We start from the raw sequence: 20,023 nt of genomic DNA on the forward strand, positions 1-20,023 counted from the left end.
TTGTGAAAACCCTATGTGTGGTCTTTATTTGGTTGAACCAAGAAATGCCGACCTCCATACGACACTTGAACCTTCTATCTAGGTTGAGAGTTTCTAATTTGTCCTTCAGTGATTGAAATCGAAAACAACGACATGTGAAGGTTCTTCTCCAAATGTGAGGGCTCAAGACCGCTTCCCCATGGTGATACCCACCGCAGCAACGGAACTTGGTCACTGTGTTTTTTTTTCAATAATAATTTGGTCGTGTGCATCCTCGACGTCTCTATTGGTTCATCCGTCGTATTGTTATAAAATGTTGATATAAGGAAATTGCTAATGGAGCTCGAGCTCCATGGAGCCTGGAATTTCAAATTTTCAAAAATCAAATCTTGGTAATTTAAAAAATTCTGAAAATATTACACCTCTAGGTATGTTTTCCACATCTGTGTAAAGTTTCATGGTGAAATACATTATGATGTGAGCTATAGAAAAAAATCATGTATTTTAGCACATGTATCATTCACTAAAAAGTCCATGATTTTGTTATTTTTGTGTAGATCACATAACAACGCATTTCATAATGAAAACTTACACACTTGTAGACACCATCGCTACGTGCATGTGTATTTTTCCATATTTTTTCAAAACTTTGAAATGTGATTTTTGAACTGCTCGAAATTTCAGGTTCCGTGTCGTCGATACATCCTTGTTGTCTTAAAAAACGGAGGGTATACAAGATGTAGAGCTACGCACATACGAACAAAGAGAGAGGCGAAGAATTGCATGCGTGGATTATTCTCGTACCAGCCATCTTTCCAAAACGAACAGGGATTACAAAAGCCAGTTCAGTAAGCAGTACGTAGCCGAATGAACCGCTAAAAACCACATGCAAGTGCAGCGCTGCTCTGCGAGCAGCCTCCACCACCACCACCACCACCACCACTGGTACATGTGTGCGCGCCCACTTTGAGCAGGGGTGGGGAAGGAAGCAAAAGGCCTAGCCCGCCTTTGAACCAAATCAGAATTTTCAAGGAGCAATGGACCATGGTACTTGCTTTGCTTGCAACTTGCAACAACAACAGCACCGCCCACCACCACCGTTCTACATCCTCCATATGAATTCAGAGATATTTATTCTCTACGCCTACACTACACCAGCCAGCTGCCGCCGCCGCCGCGGCTGCCGCCTCCCGGGAAGTGGAGTGGAATCCGACGTGCAACTTTGCAGCCGGCCAGCCAAGCTTTCCCTCCGATCCTGCGCCGCTTTACGCTCTCCTCTCCGTAGGAAAGCTCGGGCATCATCGAGCTCGCCACCTTCTTGATTATTTTTTTGTTCTTTTCCTTCTTCTTGTCTCCACTCGATGGCACGCGGGAATCAAACCAATCCAATCCGGCCGCACTGCCAATAACCGGTTGTTTGGCGGTGCGCCGATCATCAAAGAACTAAAAAAATCTAGAGAAATGGGAAGGAAATCGTGGGTGAAAACGGCCGGAGTTGCAACTGCTGCGACGACCAACTAATGGATGAAGCTCCGGCCGCGCGGCTGGACACCTAGGGAAAAACAAGCGCGGGCTTGGATCACCGGTGGACGGCCGGCAGCTCCAGCCTCACCCTCTTGTTGTTGTTCATCGCCGCCGCGACGGAGAAGGAGGCGGCGTCCAGGCGCGCGTATGTACTGTCGGCGTCGCCCCGGTCGGACGCCGATCTCTTGGCCGCCTTGCTCGGCGACGACGGATCGCGCAGCATCATGGTGTAGCAGGCATATACATCCTCCTGCGCACAACAACATCGGCCGTCAGGCGAACTGGTTTGACGACCCACTGGAAGGAGCTTTGAGTATGGTGGACGAGGACGAGCAAGTCACCTTCTCGAGGAGGCAGGTCGGGGAGAGGCTGCTGATCTTGGATTCCAGTGGCTCCCTCGTGAGCGTGCCGTGGGTGGCCGCCAAGACGGCGACGGCGGCCACGGTGGACGGCCGGTGGTCGAGCACGCTCGCCACTGCAAGAACAGAGCACGGTCAGTTGATACAAGCAGAGCACGGTCCATGGATCGATGTGGTTGTCAAGTAACCAACCTTCGGCGGCGGAGAAGATGAGGGCGGCGGCCTTGACGGCGATGAGGCCGCCGCCACCTCCGCGGCCGCCGCCGTTGAATCGCCGGAGCCTGGAGGAGAGGCAGGGGAGGTAGTCGAAGGGCGTGACCGCGCCCATCCGCCAGTCGAGCGTGGAGAGCACGAGCATCTCCATGCGGCGGATGGAGTCGCAGCTGAAATCGTAGTCGTCGTCAGCGCGGAACTCCGACAGCGCCGGCGCCTGGCACTCATCCATCTTCGCCGCCAGCGACACGCACGCGATGGCCAACAGCCGCGCCGCCCACGGCATCACCGACCTCTGCACGCACGCACGCACACGAACCAAAGAATCAGTGACCGGTCTCCGTGTGGTTCAAGAAACAGAGGAAGCTAAGTGGGATCAATGGATGGCGATTGTGGACGTACGTCGACGCATCGCCGGAGGGAGAAGCGGTCGAAGTAGGCAATCGCCACGTACGCCGTGCGGTGGGAGAACCCGAAGTGCCCGCGCGTCTGCAATGGCGCCGGCGAGAGATGTCAGGGGCTCTGTTCCACCATCAAAAAACCAACGGATGCAGATATATAGACGCGTCTGTTGGATCGATGGTTCACCTCAAGGATCCACCGGACGGTGTCGCACCGCGCGCACTGGAACCAGTCCTCGGACGCCATGGAAGGCGACGGATCGACGGAGCAGAAGCTGCTCTCCTTGGACACCAGGTGGTCCAAGTACCCCTCCTCGTCTTCCTCCTCGCCGCCGTTATCGTCGCCGGCACTGTACACCAGCAGCAGCTTGCCGGCGTCGTCGTCGGCGAGGCCGTCGCCGAGGTCGGCGCCGTCCTCTTGGCACATGAGAGAGAAGCAGCACCCGGCCGCGTAGTCCTCGGCTTCCATTCTCGATCCGCTCCGTGCTTCCGTTATGTACACTCCGCCGGACGGTAGCACTGGTGGGCTTTGTCAAAGTACCATGAGGGTTAGGATCCGGACGGGGAAAGGCCGCCGGAGCTGGCAGTGGGAGTGGAGAAGGGGGGAGAAGGCAGGGCGAGGTGGCCGCGCCTCAAGCGGTCAAGCCGCTGCCCTCTATTTAAGTGGCTCTCGCAGGCTCACCACACTGCACTGCGGCACGCACGACGCTCTTCTGATATTTCTGAATTTTCTCCCTCTTTTGAATGACCTTAAGCCTTCTTGTTTGGTCAAGATGCATTCCTCAAGATTCGAGCAAATTCATAATGTCACCGTGACTAGCCTGCACTTTCCCGGTAGGTGCAGATTCGGTGCTGCAAAACCGGGCTTGCTACGGAAATTAAATGTCGCGCACATTCTTTTTTTAACACAGTTGCTCGTAAATACGCATATATATATATTTACCCCTATGAACGCACGGCGCATCCTACCTCTGTGGACACCTCCAACGGACTGAGATTGATGAAGTCACCATTGACGTCTCGTAGTCAAGGAGGACATCTTCTCCTACTAAACGTGCATCGTCGGAAATTCTGAAATTAATTGAATGTCATACACATTCGAATCCTATGGAATTTCGTTCGTCTGATTGCGTCACACGAAAAACAAAGAATTGTTTCTCCATATGGCCTCTTCGATTCATAGGTTTTTTTATAGGAGATATGGGTAGCTTTCTGGTGTTTAATCAGGTGGGTGGATGTAAGGCCCTTCTGAATGCTTCATCGTGGACAAGTGCTAAGCATGTCACATAAGCAAAAAAATGACATGACACAACAATTAGGCTGGTCATAGTGGGAAGTAACTTATACTAGTGTCATGCATATGACATTAGTCTAAATTACTACCTCCATAGTGCAAAATAATATAGTGATAGTGTCATAGATTGCTTCATTTATTAGCTCATAGACTCATTTTGCCACTGGAAGCACTATGTTACGGTAACATATTATGTTAACACAAACACCTCTTTTCTCATTAAATACTTGCCACATAAGTAAAATTGTTTTGGGTGTGTTAAGTTATTACCTAAGTTACCCCCACTATGGCTAGCCTTAAGAAGGAGAGAGAGAGAGAGCACTTTGATGACCCCAAGAAGAACCAGTGCCAAACATGTGAACCTAGGCAGATCACTTAAATGAAAGAAGTTGGCCGATGCATGAAAAAAGTTTAGGTGGTAAATCATTAAATAAATTGAGATTAACAACAACAAAAATTAAGCACCCATGCATTGAGAAATTGAGTTTTTTAAGTACATTGAGAAATTGAGTCGTTAAGCTATTTAATGCACTTAGCACCTCATCTAAGCACCTTTGCATTGAAAGTGGTCTAAAAGACTCGGGAGTTATAAATTAGGTGGACGTGCAGCGTCATTTAGACGCATGTATGTTTAACTGTACGGTGGTGGGGGTTTTTTTCACCCTCTCTTCTTTAATATATGATACTCACACTCGTGTGTATCGGAGAGAAAAGGCTTTCTAGGTTTTCCAAAATTAGGGGATTGAAGAAAATACATCATTAGGGTGGCATGTCCTCTTGGATCCTGCATGATTATAAAACAACAAGAATTTGGATCAAATATTGTAATGCCATAGAAAAAACAAAGGAATTGTAAACAGAAATTTGAGTGTATGAAAATTTTCTCCTAAATAGAGTGCAAAACAATCCGTATAGAGGATATTTATGACCTGCAAGGGCACATGGCTATTGCAATTCACGGTAAAGAGAGTATGTCGATCCTACATGGAGCGGTGGTTGCACTGATAGCTACCAACCCCGCAGCTACGTCGTCATTTACGTGGCTACATTCACACCCAGAGCATTATCTGAAAACAGTCTATTAATTCTAAACCCAATTTCACCAAGTTGGAATATAAGGAAGACAATTCTTACTACCAAGAAAGACTCAAATGGATTTGTGAGTCCGGTTCATATTGGGACTGAGGGAGTCCTGGATTAGGGGGTGTTTGGATAGCCGAACTATACCTTCAGCCGGACTCCTGGACTATGAAGATACAAGATTGAAGACTCCGTCCCGTGTCCGGAAGGGACTTTCCTTGGCGTGGAAGGCAAGCTTGGCGATACGGATGTTCCGATCTCCTACCGTTGTAACCGACTCTATGTAACCCTAACCCTATCCGGTGTCTATATAAACGGGAGGGTTTTAGTCCGTAGAACAACATACACATCAACAATCATACCATAGGCTAGCTTCTAGGGTTAACCTCTCTGATCTCGTGGTAGATCAACTCTTGTAATACCCATACCATCAATATTAATCAAGCAGGACGTAGGGTTTTACCTCCATCGAGAGGGCCCGAACCTGGGTAAAACTTCGTGTCCGCTGCCTCCTGTTACCATCCGGCCTAGACGCACAGTTCGGGACCCCCTACCCGAGATCCGCCGGTTTTGACACCGACATTGGTGCTTTCATTGAGAGTTCCTCTGTGTCGTCGCCATCAGGAAGGATGCCTCGCCCCGTCTTTAAAGACGGCACCGTTGCTAAGGGAGCTTTGGATGTCGGCCAAACCCTCCGGCTAGGTGGTTTTCTTATGACCACCTGTTCAGCTTCTACGCCGACGATGACCTCTCGAGCCATCGAAAACAATCTTCATGTCAACTCGGAACTTGCCGAGCAGTTAGATCCAATAGAGCTTTCCTCCATAAACGAGCTCTTGGATCGCTTCGCCGCCCTGGGAGTCGCTACGGATTACGACCAGATTGGGCCTAAAACCGATCTGAGAAAGATTAACTCTCCCCAAGCCACCCACCACGTTGCCATGGTAGAGGGACAATGCGGCGACCCTTCATCTATCCTAAGGACTCGCTACGTCCGGATTCCCGATCCCTCCAAGCTGGATGTCCGTGGAGGGGAGGATATCACTCAAGACCTGAACCTAGAATCAGGCGACGGACTGGATTCATTGGATGACATCTAGGAATCCAAATTTTCGAGTTCGAAAATTCCTCGGCCTGTGAGCCTCAGAAGGGGTAAGGCTTCGGATTTAATTGCACCCACCCATCCGAACATTAGCGATCTATCCCAAATCAGGCAAGAGCCCAACGAAATAGTACATCATTACTGGGCCAAATTCCTCCTGGTTATGCACAGGATAAAGGGTTGTTGCAAGGAAGACGCAATTCTATCCTTCTGCAATAATTGCACGGACAAGGGAATACTCAACGCCATAAGTCGCCGTGATATTACATGCTTCGTTGACTTAGCATCCATAGTACGAAAGTACTGTGCGATAGAAAGCGCCCGGAAAACCGAAACAAAATTTTGGGACAATCCGGCCCTTAATGCAAGCCCAGTCCGAAACAAAAGGGTGCATCATCGCCAGACACCCGGGTCAAACACCAAAAAGCAAAAACCCTCTACAGGGCATGGAACCATACTGGAAGGATGGCTTAATGGACCCTGTAAAATTCATAGCACAAAGGACGCCACACCAACTCACAGCCTTAGAGCATGTTGGATACTCCGGCAGGTGGCCAAGATCGGCGAGAACCTCCTAATCCCGGAGATCACAGAAAGCCACCCCAGAGACACCAATACGGTACTAACAGTCTTCGAGACCTTCGCATCAAATAATATGCGAAAAAGGACACTCCGCAGCCTTGCCGAAGTCTACCAAGTAGCAACAGTGAACCCGTGGAGTGACACGGCCATTACCTTCAACGCCAGTGATGAACCTAAATTCCGAACAGCCCGAGCACCAGCCGCATTGGTCCTCAGTCCAATAGTGGACGGCTTTCGTCTCACCAAGATACTCATGGACGGCGGCAGCGGATTGAACCTCATCTATGAGGAAACCCTCCAAAAAATGGATATAGACTGGAACCGCATCACGCGAAGCAGCACAACCTTTAGAGGAATAATCCCCAGTCGGGAAGCGCGCTGTACAGGAAAAATCACACTAGATGTGGTGTTCGGCACGCCGGACAATTACAGGTCCGAAGAAGTCACGTTCCACGTGGCCCCATTCAGCAGTGGTTATCACGCTTTGCTAGGGCGGGAAGCATTCACAATCTTCCAAGCAATACCCCATTACGGGTACATGAAGCTCAAGATGCCCGGGCCTAACGGGATCATCACTCTCGCTAGTGATCCGGATGTAGCACTCCGCGCCAAAAACAAGACAGCCGCACTGGCCCTCGAGGCACTATCCGAAGCCCTAGCAGCCGAGGAACTGACTGCGTTGCGCTCTACCGTGAATAGGGACGACGTGGTACTCGACAAAAGATCCAAGTCCACCTCCTTTAAACCAGCGGACGAAATAGTCAAATTCCAAGTCCATCCAACGGACCCCAACAAAACAGCTTCCATCGGGGCACAGTTAAACCCTGATGTCGACGCCGCATTGCGAGAGTTCCTACGGGAGAACTGGGACATTTTCGCCTGGCATCCTTCGGACATGCCAGGAATCCCACGCAGGCTGGCCGAGCATAGCTTAAATATCCAAACAGGATTCAAACCTGTCAAACAGGCTCTTCGGCGTTTTTCCGAACCTAAGAGACATGCTATGGGAGAGGAGCTAGCAAAGCTATTGGAGGCCGGATTCATCAGAGATATAAAACATCCGGACTGGCTAGCAAACCTGGTGATGGTACCAAAGAAGGACAAATCTTGGCGCCTGTGTGTCGATTTTAAAGACCTCAACAAGGCTTGCCCAAAGGATCCCTTCCCTCTCCCCCGCATTGATCAAATTATCGATGCCACCGCAGGACACGATTCGTTGTGTTTCCTCGACGCATATTCTGACTACCATGAAATCAAGATGGCAGAATCAGACCAAGCCGCAACGGCATTTATCACACCATACGGGCCATTCTGCTTCAACACGATGCCCTTCGGGATCAAAAACGCCGGCGCAACATATCAGCGCATGATTCAGACATGTCTGGCAAGCCAGATTGGTAAAACAGTGGAGGCATACGTAGATGATGTGGTCATCAAAACAAGACATGTTGAATCTCTAGTAGACGACTTGAGACTCACATTTGATAATCTCCGAACATACGACATCAAGCTCAACCCGGAAAAATGCGTTTTCGGCGTCCCAGCCGGAAAGCTCTTGGGCTTCATTGTATCCAGTAGAGGAATTGAAGCAAATCCAGCCAAGATCCGAGCTCTGTCGCAATTGGATATCCCAAAGGACCTCAAACAAATACAAAAGTTAACCGGATGTGTGGCGGCTCTAAGCCGCTTTATCTCCCGCCTGGGAGAAAAGGCCCTCCCCCTTTACCGCCTCCTTCGGCGCACCGAACACTTCAAATGGACGGACGTAGCCACGGCCGGACTCGACGAAATAAACGCCATACTGGCAACAAACCCAGTCCTGGTCGCGCCAAACACCAGCGAACCAATGCTATTGTACATCGCAGCAACACATCAGGTTGTAAGCGCAGTGCTCGTCGTCGAATGAGAAGCGGACGGACACAAATTCCCCCTTCAAAGGCATGTCTATTACGTGTCCACTATCCTCACTCCCTGCAAATCACGGTACCCGCATTATCAAAAGATTGCGTACGCGATATTCATGGCATCCCGGAAGCTACGACACTACTTCCAAGAGTGTTCAATAACAGTCGCCTCGGAAGTACCACTTAATGACATTATTAACAACCGTGACGCAACGGGCTGGATCGTGAAATGGGCCATCGAGCTCCTCCCGTTCGACATAACTTATAAGCCACGACGAGCCATCAAGTCACAAGTTTTGGCCGATTTCGTCGCAGAATGGACGGAGGCCGAACTCCCTAAAGAGTACGGCACATATTCAAATTGAATCATGCATTTCGACGGCTCCAAGATGTTGGCCGGACTGGGGGATGGTGTCGTTTTGACGTCCCCCACAGGAGACACAGTTCAATACGTACTACAGATTATGTACACAGACTCCAACAATGCAGCCGAATATGAGGCCCTTTTACATGGTCTCCGGATGGCAGTATCCATGGGCATTCAACGCCTAGAGGTGCGCGGGGACTCGAACCTCCCAATATCCCAAATAAATGGAGACTTCGACGCCAAAGATCCAAAGATGGAAGCTTACCGTAACGCCGTCCTAAAAATGTCAGCTCGGTTCGAAGGGCTTGAATTTCACCACATAGCCCGAGAAAATAATTAGGCGGCAGATGTCCTGGCACGCATCGGCGCAAAACGCGATGTAGTCCCCCCCAACATCTTCTTGGAAAGGCTGTTCAAGCCATCCGTAGTATGGGAAGGGGAGTCGCACAACAACAGCCCGGACCCAACCGCACTGCCCGACATCGAACATTCTGACACAATCGGCGGCTCTGCCAATGAAATAACACCCTCATCCCACGTAATAATGGTCGTCATCGCCCCGTGGACAAAACCATTCCTCGCCTACCTTACTAGGCAGGAACTCCCCGAGGACCAAAATGAGGCACGCTGCATAGTGCGGTGATCCAAAGCCTACAAAGTCCATGAAGGAGAGCTTTATAAGAAAAGCACTACCGGAGTCCTTCAAAGGTGCATCTCCGAAGAGGAAGGGCGGAACCTCCTGGCTGAAATTCATGCCTGACTCGGTGGTCATCACACTGCAGCTCGGTCCCTTGTAAGCAAGGCCTTCCGTACAGGCTTTTATTGGTCGACGGCTCGGGCAGATGCCCAGGACTTAGTCCAAAAATGCACCGGTTGCCAGCTCTTTGCAAACCAAAGCCATATGCCACCTACTGCCCTCCAAATCATCCCCATCACTTGGCCTTTCGCGGTCTGGGGGCTTGACATGGTTGGACCGCTTAAAGGCGGAACCCACAAGCACAAATACTTACTGGTCATGGTGGATAAGTTCACCAAATGGATAGAAGCCAAGCCTGTTAAGACGGTCGAATCCGGACCTGTGATAGACTTTATATCCGGGGTTGTACACCGTTACGGCGTCCCCCACAGCATCATCACTGATAACGGCACGAACTTCACGGACGACGAGGTAAAACTCTGGTGCAAAAACATGGGCATCAAGCTCGATTATGCTTCCGTCTATCACCCACAAACCAACGGCCAGGTCGAACGTGCAAATGGTCTTATCATGAGCGGCATCAAACCCAGGTTAGTGTGGTCCCTTAAGGAATCTAACACGCACTGGGTAGAGGAGCTCGACTCCGTACTCTGGGGGCTGCGGACCATGCCGAATCGCACCACCGGATACACACCATTCTTCATGGTGTACGGCGCTGAGGCAGTTTTGCCTTGCGACATAATTCATGACTCACCTCGAGTGCGCATGTACGAAGAAAGAGAAGCCGAGCTCGATCGGCAGGACAGTTTGGACGCATTAGAGGAGGAGCGTGATGTGGCAAAGGCCCGTTCCGCATTTTATCAATAGCAGGCTCGAAGATACCAAAGCATAGAAGTACGGGCCAAAAATTACAACGTTGGCGAACTAGTTCTACGCCTGCCGGACAAGAAAAAGGACAAACTCAAGCCCAAGTGGGAAGGTCCCTTCATCATCAACCAAGTCCTGACTGGTGGTGCATACCGCCTGTGAAGTGCATCGGATAACCGACTCGAGCCGAACCCATGGAACGCCGCCCGCCTCCAAAGATTCTATGCCTAGCGCCGGATCTCGTGTTCGTCTCCTTACTCTGTCCATTTTTTATATATACCTTCAGTCTTACATTTCTCTCCTTCTCTCTCTCTCTTCCCCTCTTATAGCCTTTAGAGGCTCACAAAGTGACGCGCTATCCGCGCTCAGCAAACCTGGGGGCTTCCTTCGACAGAAGCTTACTTCTACGGGCTTCACGCCCAACACATGTGTCAAACTTCCGCATGTACCTTTTATTCACCACTATATGCATCGATATGACTTAAGTTTTGGCCAAGCTGGGTTGCCTGGCTCCTGTGCTTATCCCTACGTTACTGATTGTTCGGCTAGGCGGTAAAGGGAGCACCTCTGCTATTGTTACTGCCGGGTCAGCCGGACGTGTACCTCAGACTGGGTGAAGCCGAAAGCTAGCGTTCTTAAGGGAATATTCGGTCGGTGAACTAAAGATGATCTTTTTCATTTTTTCCACGTGCCCCCAGATGTTTTTCCTGCGTTTCTCTTTGCAGCATGGACATGCACTTTAGGGCATGCCTCCCAGGGAAAGGAACCCCTAATGGAACTATTCTCCCTGGAAGATGTTTCTTACTAACCATATAATATAACATAACTAGTCGGGCACTTGTCTGTTCATGCCACAATGACCCCTACGCCTGGTCTCCACGCATTCCTCGGTTCCTATATAACCACACGGGAATTCGGACACACTCCGGACCGTCAGGTCCCGAGGCTGAAGCAAAAAGGTCGGCCATGACAAATGATCTACAATCCGGCTAGAAGGCATTATAAATGTCAATTAAAATTACATAGTCATTTTGACTGACTGTACTCCTCTTCAATACCATCTAACAGGCTGTCCAATTTACAGTCCTTCTAGGAATACTTTGCGGCCAACTCTACTTGGCCGTATACTAAGCTCACAGGGATCTCCTTCCCACCGGGCCCTACAGGACCAACCTCGGCCATATGGTTGGGGTCGGCCTGTGAATATCGCGTCTTCACCATGGCCCAGGCCTCCCTAGCGCCTTGACGGCAGGCTGATATCTTGCACAACTGTAATCGCCGCCGTGCTCCCCTCAGCTTCTCCGCAAGCTCTCCAAGACCTTCGGGTGTGGAGACGGATGGCCACAAGCCTTGGGCGACGCCTCGCATCGCCTGCCGAACTCGATCGAGCAATTGCAAGAGCTCGGGAATAAGGTCACCCGTAGAACCGGGCATCTCCTCTGCAGGACGACCTATTAACATACCTACGGATATTGCTCTGTTAGTCAATGGCACCGCCAAACTTTCTTTTAAAAGGTTCGTTCAAGCACTTACTAAATATGCCGCGCCGAAGCCGCTGATTCTCCTTCACGGAGTCTGACTGCTGGGCACAAACATCTTTTAGCTCGACGCCCAGCCAGGTGTTGGCATCTTGGAGAACGTTCTTCTCCCCCATCACCTTTAACAGCACCCTCTCACCAGCCTTTAGTTGGCGTTCGAGGTGTTGCCTTTCCGGATTCAATCCGGCGCCATCTGCAATTTTATTTGTTAGATTCGCACACAAGCCATGCTTCACCACATACTTATCTTTCGAAATGAATATTACCAGAGGGGGTCTCCTTAGGCTCCCCTGCCGCGGCTAGTGTGGCCTCTAGTTGGGCTTTGCACTCTTCCAGCTCCTGGGTCAGTAGGGAATTATTTTCTGTAAGAACCTGCATTTCAAATGATCCTTAAACCATTTATTCTAACTGTTTTCAGTCTCGGGGGCTACTACTACATATATATTTATCAAAATTTTCTTACCCGTATGTCTTTTACATATTGCTCCGTGGCTCTGGCTAGACCATTTTGAGCGGCACGGAGGTGCGCATCTCCCGAATTGAAGGCATCTAATGCCTCTTGGGAGAAGCAAGCGTCGCGAAGAATTGTCCGGCGATGCCTGTGGTTCATGGCACTTTCCACCTCTGAGTTGGTGGCAGATAACCCGTCCGCATCTTCTGTCGGAGGAACGTCTGGCACATGCCTTGCGTTCGCTTCCGCCCCTGGACCAGGCCTTGGAGCCTGGCTGGTGGAGGCGCGATTAACAGCCTCTCCGGATATAGCCCGGCGAGGTCTCTTCGTCCTGAAAAGGGCAGGAGTGTCAAGTGTGCCTTGAAGGTATAACGACTGGGATAAAGGGGCGCGCCATACCTTCACGTTGACGCCTCGGTCCGGACTGCACCTCTTTTCTGCCCATGGGGCCCTGCGGCCCCTGGTTGGTTTGTCGCCACAGGTTCGGCCTTCTGCCTCAAAAACCTCCCCTACAAAGCCCATGATATGCAATACTGAGGCAGGCGTGAGATTATGTAGCTGGAGGCCGTAGAACTCCAGCAGCCCTCGGAGAAACGGGTGGATGGGAAATCCGAGCCCCCTTATTAAGTAAGGAACAAGGCACACCCGCTCTCCTTTAGATGGATTAGGGGCATTCTCTGCTTGCTCTCCACCGTTGTAGACGGCGAGACCGGCTCGGACCGGGACCATATAGGCCGGGGGGAGAAATCCTTTGGTCTGAAGCGTCACTAGCTCGCTTTGCGGAGTAGAACATCTCTCCCAATATCCAGGCTTAGGGCTAGAAGGACGAGAGGAGGAGTTGCGGCGGCTGGCCATGGTGGAATGGACTTTTGTCAGATGCGCTCTGATGAACACTCGTGGAGGGGAGAAGGTGTGGATTGGATCTAAATCCTCGTCCCCTTAAAAAGGGCAACTCATTCACACGGCTAGGGGTGTGAATGTAAAAACACTCAGACTTTTCATATTCGTTTGACAGTGGAAAACGGCCATTATTGGGCGTAGAAGCCAAGGAGCACAACATCTACAAGAAACTGGACTTTATTCAAACAGGTACACGGAATTTGGAGGAGAACCCGCCTTGCAATGCCAAAGACAATCTGCGCGCCGGACTCATCGTCATTGAAGCCTGGTTCGGGGGCTACTGAGAGAGTCCTGGATTAGGGGGTGTTCGGATAGCCGAACTATACCTTCAGCCGGACTCCTGGACTATGAAGATACAAGATTGAAGACTCCGTCCCATGTCCGGAAGGGACTTTCCTTGGCGTGGAAGGCAAGCTTGGCGATACGGATGTTCCGATCTCCTACCATTGTAACCGACTCTATGTAACCCTAACCCTATCCGATGTCTATATAAATCGGAGGGTTTTAGTCCGTAGAACAACATACACATCAACAATCAAACCATAGGCTAGCTTCTAGGGTTTAGCCTCTCTGATCTCGTGGTAGATCAACTCTTGTAATACCCATACCATCAATATTAATCAAGCAGGACGTAGGGTTTTACCTCCATCGAGAGGGCCCGAACCTAGGTAAAACTTCGTGTCCCCTGCCTCCTGTTACCATCCGGCCTAGACGCACAGTTTGGGACCCCCTACCCGAGATCCGCCGGTTTTGACACCGACAGGGACCAAGATACAAATAATTGTTCCTCCATGCATGCACGAAGTTACATTACAAAGTTCAAATTTGGGAAAGCATCTATAACAAGTAAGTGGGACCCATTTCCATGCTTTGGTATGCTAATGAGCTCCAATTATCTCTCGGCACATGGACAATGCCCATCAAATTTCAAATGATTTCATAGAACTGTATATTGTGAATGCAAGGTTGAAAAGTTAAATGTTGAACTATTGTTAAATCCTGCATGGGACACACTTGCAAGGTTCGGTCTTCCTGTTGGAAATATGCCCTAGAGGCAATAATAAATTAGTTATTATTATATATTACATTGTTCATGATAATCGTTTATTATCCATGCTAGAATTGTATTGATAGGAAACTCAGATACATGTGTGGATACATAGACAACACCATGTCCCTAGTAAGCCTCTAGTTGACTAGCTCGTTGATCAATAGATGGTTACGGTTTCCTGACCATGGACATTGGATGTCGTTGATAACGGGATCACATCATTAGGAGAATGATGTGATGGACAAGACCCAATCCTAAGCCTAGCACAAAGATCGTGTAGTTCGTATGCTAAAGCTTTTCTAATGTCAAGTATCATTTCCTTAGACCATGAGATTGTGCAACACCCAGATACCGTAGGAGTGCTTTGGGTGTGCCAAACGTCACAACGTAACTGGGTGTCTATAAAGGTACACTACAGGTATCTCCGAAAGTATCTGTTGGGTTGGCACGAATCGAGACTGGGATTTGTCACTCTGTGTAAACGGAGAGGTATCTCTGGGCCCACTCGGTAGGACATCATCATAATGTGCACAATGTGATCAAAGAGTTTATCACGGGATGATGTGTTACGGAACGAGTAAAGAGACTTGCCGGTAACGAGATTGAACAAGGTATCAGGATACCGACGATCGAATCTCGGGCAAGTATCGTACCGCTAGACAAAGGGAATTGTATACGGGATTGATTAAGTCCTTGACATCGTGGTTCATCCGATGAGATCATCATGGAACATGTGGGAGCCAACATGGGTATCTAGATCCCGCTGTTGGTTATTGACCGGAGAGTTCTCTCGGCCATGTCTGCATGACTCCCGAACCCGTAGGGTCTACACACTTAAGGTTCGATGACGCTAGGGTTATAGGGAAAGTATGTATGCGGTTACCGAATGTTGTTCGGAGTCCCGGATAAGATCCCGGACGTCACGAGGAGTTCCGGAATGGTCCGGAGGTAAAGATTGATATATAGGAAGTATGGTTTTGGCCACCGGAAGTGTTCCGGGCATCACCGGTAGTGTACCGGGACCACCGGAGGGGTCCGGGGGTCCACCGGGAGGGGCCACCAGCCCCGGAGGCCTACATGGGCCAATAGTGGGAAGGGACCAGCCCCTATGTGGGATGGGGCGCCTCCCACCAAGGCCCAAGGCGTCCTCAAGAGGAGAGGGGGCAAACCCTAGGCGCAGATGGACCCTAAGGCCCACCCTAGGTGCCCCCCTCTCTCTCCCCCTTGGCCGCCTCCCAGATGGGATCTGGGGGCTGCCGCCACCCCTAGGGAGGGAACCCTAGGTGGGGGCGCAGCCCCTCCCCTCCCCCTATATATACTTGAGCAAAGGGGCAGCCCAACACACCATTCAATCTCCCTATTGGCGCAGCCCTACCCCTCTTCCTCCTCGTCTCTCGTAGTGCTTGGCGAAGCCCTGCTGGAGTCCCGCGCTCCTCCACCACCACCACGCCGTCGTGCTGCTGCTGGATGGAGTCTTCCCAAACCTCTCCTTCTCCCCTTGCTGGATCAAGGCGTAGGAGATGTCACCGGGCTGTACGTGTGTTGAACACGGAGGTGCCGTCCATTCGGCACTAGGATCATCGGTGATTTGAATCACGACGAGTACGACTCCATCAACCCCGTTCACTTGAACGCTTCCGCTTAGCGATCTACAAGGGTATGTAGATGCACTCTCCTTCCCCTCGTTGCTAAATTACTCCATAGATTGAACTTGGTGATGCGTAGAAAATTTTGAATTTCTGCTACGATCCCCAACAGTGGCATCATGAGCTAGGTCTATGCGTAGTTTCTATGCATGAGTAGAACACAAGTTGTTGTGGGCGTCGATTTTGTCAATTTGCTTGCGGTTACTAGTCTTATCTTGATTCGGCGGCATCGTGGGATGAAGCGGCCCGGACCGACCTTACACGTACTCTTACGTGAGACTGGTTCCACCGACTGACATGCACTAGTTGCATAAGGTGGCTAGCGGGTGTCTGTCTCTCCCACTTTAATCGGATCGGATTCGATGAAAAGGGTCCTTATGAAGGGTAAATAGAAATTGGCATATCACGTTGTGGTTTTCGCGTAGGTAAGAAACGTTCTTGCTAGAAACCTATAGCAGCCACGTAAAAACTTGCAACAACAATTAGAGGACGTCTAACTTGTTTTTGCAGCATATGCCTTGTGATGTGATATGGCCAAAAGGATGTGATGAATGATATATCTGATGTATGATATTGATCATGTTCTTGTAATAGGAATCATGACTTGCATGTCGATGAGTATGACAACCGGCAGGAGCCATAGGAGTTGTCTTAATTTATTTATGACCTGCGTGTCAACATAAACGTCATGTAATTACTTTACTTTATTGCTAAAGCATTAGCCATAGTAGTAGAAGTAATAAATGACGAGACAACTTCAAGAAGACACGATGATGGAGATCATGGTGTCATGCCGGTGACAACGATGATCATGGAGCCCCGAAGATGGAGATCAAAAGGAGCAAAATGATATTGGCCATATCATGTCACTATTTGATTGCATGTGATGTTTATCATGTTTTACATCTTATTTGCTTAGAACGACGGTAGCTTAAATAAGATGATCCCTCACTAAAATTTCAAGAAAAGTGTTCCCCCTAACTGTGCACCGTTGCGAAGGTTCGTCGTTTCGAAGCACCACGTGATGATCGGGTGTGATAGATTCTAACGTTCGAATACAACGGGTGTAAGCCAGATTTACACAGCAAAAACACTTAGGTTGACTTGACGAGCCTAGCATGTACAGACATGGCCTCGGAACACGGAAGACCGAAAAGTCGAGCATGAGTCATATAGAAGATACGATCAACATGAAGATGTTCACCGATGTTGACTAGTCCGTCTCACGTGATGATCGGACACGGCCTAGTTGACTCGGATCATGTTTCACTCAGATGACTAGAGGGATGTCTATCTGAGTGGGAGTTCATTAGATGAACTCAATTATCATGAACATAGTCTAAATTGTCTTTGCAAATATGTTGTAGATAAATAGCTCACGTTGTAGCTCCCTATTTCAATACGTTCCTAGAGAAAGACCAAGTTGAAAGATATTGTAAGCACTGATGCGGACTAGGTCCGTAGTCCGAGGAGTGTCCTCACTGCTACACAGAAGGCTTACGTCTTTGATGCACCGCTCGATGTGCAAACCCCTACAACGTCGTCTATGGATGTTGTAAACACCTGACAGACACATCCTGATGACTACTTGATAGTTTAGTGCACCACACTTTACGGCTTAGAATCGGGATTCCAATGACGTTTTGAACGCCATAAAACATATGAGATGTTCCAAGAGCTGAAATTGGGATTTCAGGCTCATGCCCGTGTTAAGAGGTGTGAGACCTCTAACAAGTTCTTTTGCCAACAAGATGGAGGAGAATAGCTCAGCTAGTGAGCATGTGCTCAGAATGTCTGGGTGCAACAATCACTTAAATCAAGTGGGAGTTAAACTTCCGGATAAGATAGTGATTGATAGAGTTCTCTAGACACTATCACTAAGCTTCTAGATCTTCATGATGAACTATGACATGCAAGGGATGGAGTTGATCCCGGAGCTGTTCGCGGTGCTTAAGACCGCAAAAGGTAGAAATCAAGAAGGAGCATCAAGTGTTGATGGTTTAATAAGACCACTGGTTTCAAGAAGGGCAAGGGCTAGAAGGGAAACTTTATGGATGGCAAACCAGTTGCCGCTCCAGTAAAGGAACCCAAGGTTGAACCCAAATCCGAGACTAAGTGCTTCTATTGTAAAGGGGACGGTCACTGGTAGCGGAATTACCCCAAATGCATGGTAGATAAGAAGGCTGGCAACTTCAACAAAGTATATACGTGTTATTAATGTGTACCTCGCTAGTACTCCTGGTAGCACCTGGGTATTGGATACCGGTTCAGTTGCTATTACTGGTGACTTGAAGCAAAAGCTACGGACTAAACGGAGACTGGCTAAGGGCGAGGTGACGATGTGTGTTGGAAGTGTTTCCAAAGTTGATGAGATCACCATCGCACGCTCCATCTGCCTTCGGGATTAGTATTGAACCTAGATAAATGTTATCAGGTGTCTACGTTGAGCATGAATATGATTAGATCATGTTCATTGCAATACGGTCATTCATTTAAGTTAGAGAATAATGGTTATTCTGTTTACATGAATGATACCTTTCATGGTCATGCACCATATGTGAATGGTTCATTGAATCTCGGTCGTGGTAATACACATGTTCACGCCAAAAGATGTAGAGTTAATAATGATAGTACCACTTTCTCGTGGCACTACCGCTTAGGTCATATTGAGTTTCTAATCTCAAGCTCAAAGGCACCCTCGTGGACAGTAAAAAAAGGTCAAATGATTCAAAAAATTATGATAGTTTGGCAAGAAACATTTTTGAATGTTATATATGTATGCAAATTTTGGTGAAGGAAAAACCATTAATAAAGCTATGAAAAAACAATGCTCCAAAACAATTATTTTTAAAGCATTTTGGAGCACTAGTATCTTTTTGTTAGGAGCATCACATTTTTTTCTTCACGAAAACTTCCAGATATGTAGAACATTCAACAAAGTTTTCCACCAAAAGAAACATTTTGATTATTTTTACTATTTTTTACTTCACTATTCATGTTGGGTGCATCTGAGGTCGGGAGCTGAAGAGTACTTTCATAGAATAATCCTTTTGCCGACAAAAAGGAGGAAACTTAAGTCCTTATGAATTGAAATGTAGGGAATTATCAAAGTGTTATATGCAAACTAGAAGTGACCACTAAAAAAGGAGGCCTAATCCAAGTGCTATATATATTCGGTGTGGCTACCATTGCAGTAGAAACCTTTATTGGCTATCGTTGTAGTAGAAACCTATATTTGACAATTTAGCTCATTAAATTAAGGCATTTTGTTAACGAGCCTCTCCTCTGCTTTGAGAGAGAGTGCGACCCCCTTGAGGATTTAGGGTTTCCCCTGCCCCCGCCGCCGCCAGGAAAATACAAAGAGGTCGAGATGATGAACAGGGGAGCTGGAGGAAATCTAGGGGGGAGATTCAATAGAGGTGGTTGAGAGAACTTCCAATATAGAAAGAAAGAAGAGGAGACAGATAGATTTAGAGAGATCTACCCTAACAATGAGAGAAATGAGAGATATTTGGATCTAGAGAAGGAGCTGGGAATTCTAATCAGCAAATGGAGTTGGATGGAAGAGGGAGAGAAGATTTGAAGATTCCAATGGGTAACAAGGAAGACTCTGCGAAAAAGATGGAAGAATAGCAGATAACTGGAGTGTTGGAATCTACGGTAGGGTGCGTCGACTGCAAATTAAAATTTTCCTACGTGCAGAACAACCAAGAACATGCTATGGGAGACGGATCACAGTTCGTTACCACTAGACGCATAGTGCCGTGCAGTGGAAGAAGAGTTGGGGCAGCGCGTCTGCGTGGATCGTCTCCTCCTCCTCTTCGTCCGATCTCCCTCGTACAGCCGGTAGTCGGTTCCCACATACAGGTTCGCCGGAGCGGCGCAAGTGCACCGCCTCTAACGGTATCCACGCGTGCAGGAGGAACATTGTGTGGCGGACTGCTAGGTCCGATCACACAACCGGCGGCGAGTGGAGGTGTCTATTCGCAACACATGCACACCCTAGTGACAACGCCGAAGCGATCAATCGCGTGAGTGTGCGGCACCTCCACTTTATATAGGCGTCCA

General features: G+C 48.9%; 1 protein-coding gene across 2 annotated transcripts; it reads right to left on the reverse strand.

Moving 5' to 3' along the window:
* Positions 1–964: 964 nt before the first annotated feature.
* Positions 965–3,165, reverse strand: LOC125553545 (cyclin-D5-2-like). 2 transcript variants are annotated; one of them, XM_048717314.2, is made up of 5 exons: positions 2,664–3,159; positions 2,478–2,564; positions 2,055–2,370; positions 1,845–1,978; positions 965–1,753 (listed from the first exon to the last, which is right to left on the reverse strand). In XM_048717314.2, the coding sequence occupies exons 1-5, from the start codon at positions 2,943–2,945 to the stop codon at positions 1,559–1,561; spliced, it is 1,014 nt and encodes a 337-aa protein (XP_048573271.1). In that variant the 5' UTR covers positions 2,946–3,159; the 3' UTR covers positions 965–1,558. The 2 variants fall into 2 exon arrangements, with proteins under 2 accessions (XP_048573271.1, XP_087373903.1); XM_087517777.1 differs by having other exon boundaries at positions 1,845–2,370; positions 2,664–3,165.
* Positions 3,166–20,023: the final 16,858 nt, after the last annotated feature.

This window comes from Triticum urartu, chromosome 4A, assembly GCF_056163025.1.
Source record: "Triticum urartu cultivar PI428250 chromosome 4A, HENAU_Tu73, whole genome shotgun sequence".
In the NCBI taxonomy this organism is placed as follows: Eukaryota; Viridiplantae; Streptophyta; class Magnoliopsida; order Poales; family Poaceae; genus Triticum; species Triticum urartu.

What these genes read in the sequence shown, in the direction of transcription:
- LOC125553545 (XM_087517777.1), bottom strand. Translation starts at nt 2,945, where the DNA reads ATGGAAGCCGAGGACTACGCGGCCGGGTGCTGCTTCTCTCTCATGTGC. An exon ending in CCCTCCGGCGATGCGTCGAC is followed by an intron (nt 2,371 to 2,477) that starts GTACGTCCACAA and finishes GCGTGCGTGCAG; the next exon opens with AGGTCGGTGATGCCGTGGGC. An exon ending in CGACCTGCCTCCTCGAGAAG is followed by an intron (nt 1,754 to 1,844) that starts GTGACTTGCTCG and finishes TGTTGTGCGCAG; the next exon opens with GAGGATGTATATGCCTGCTA.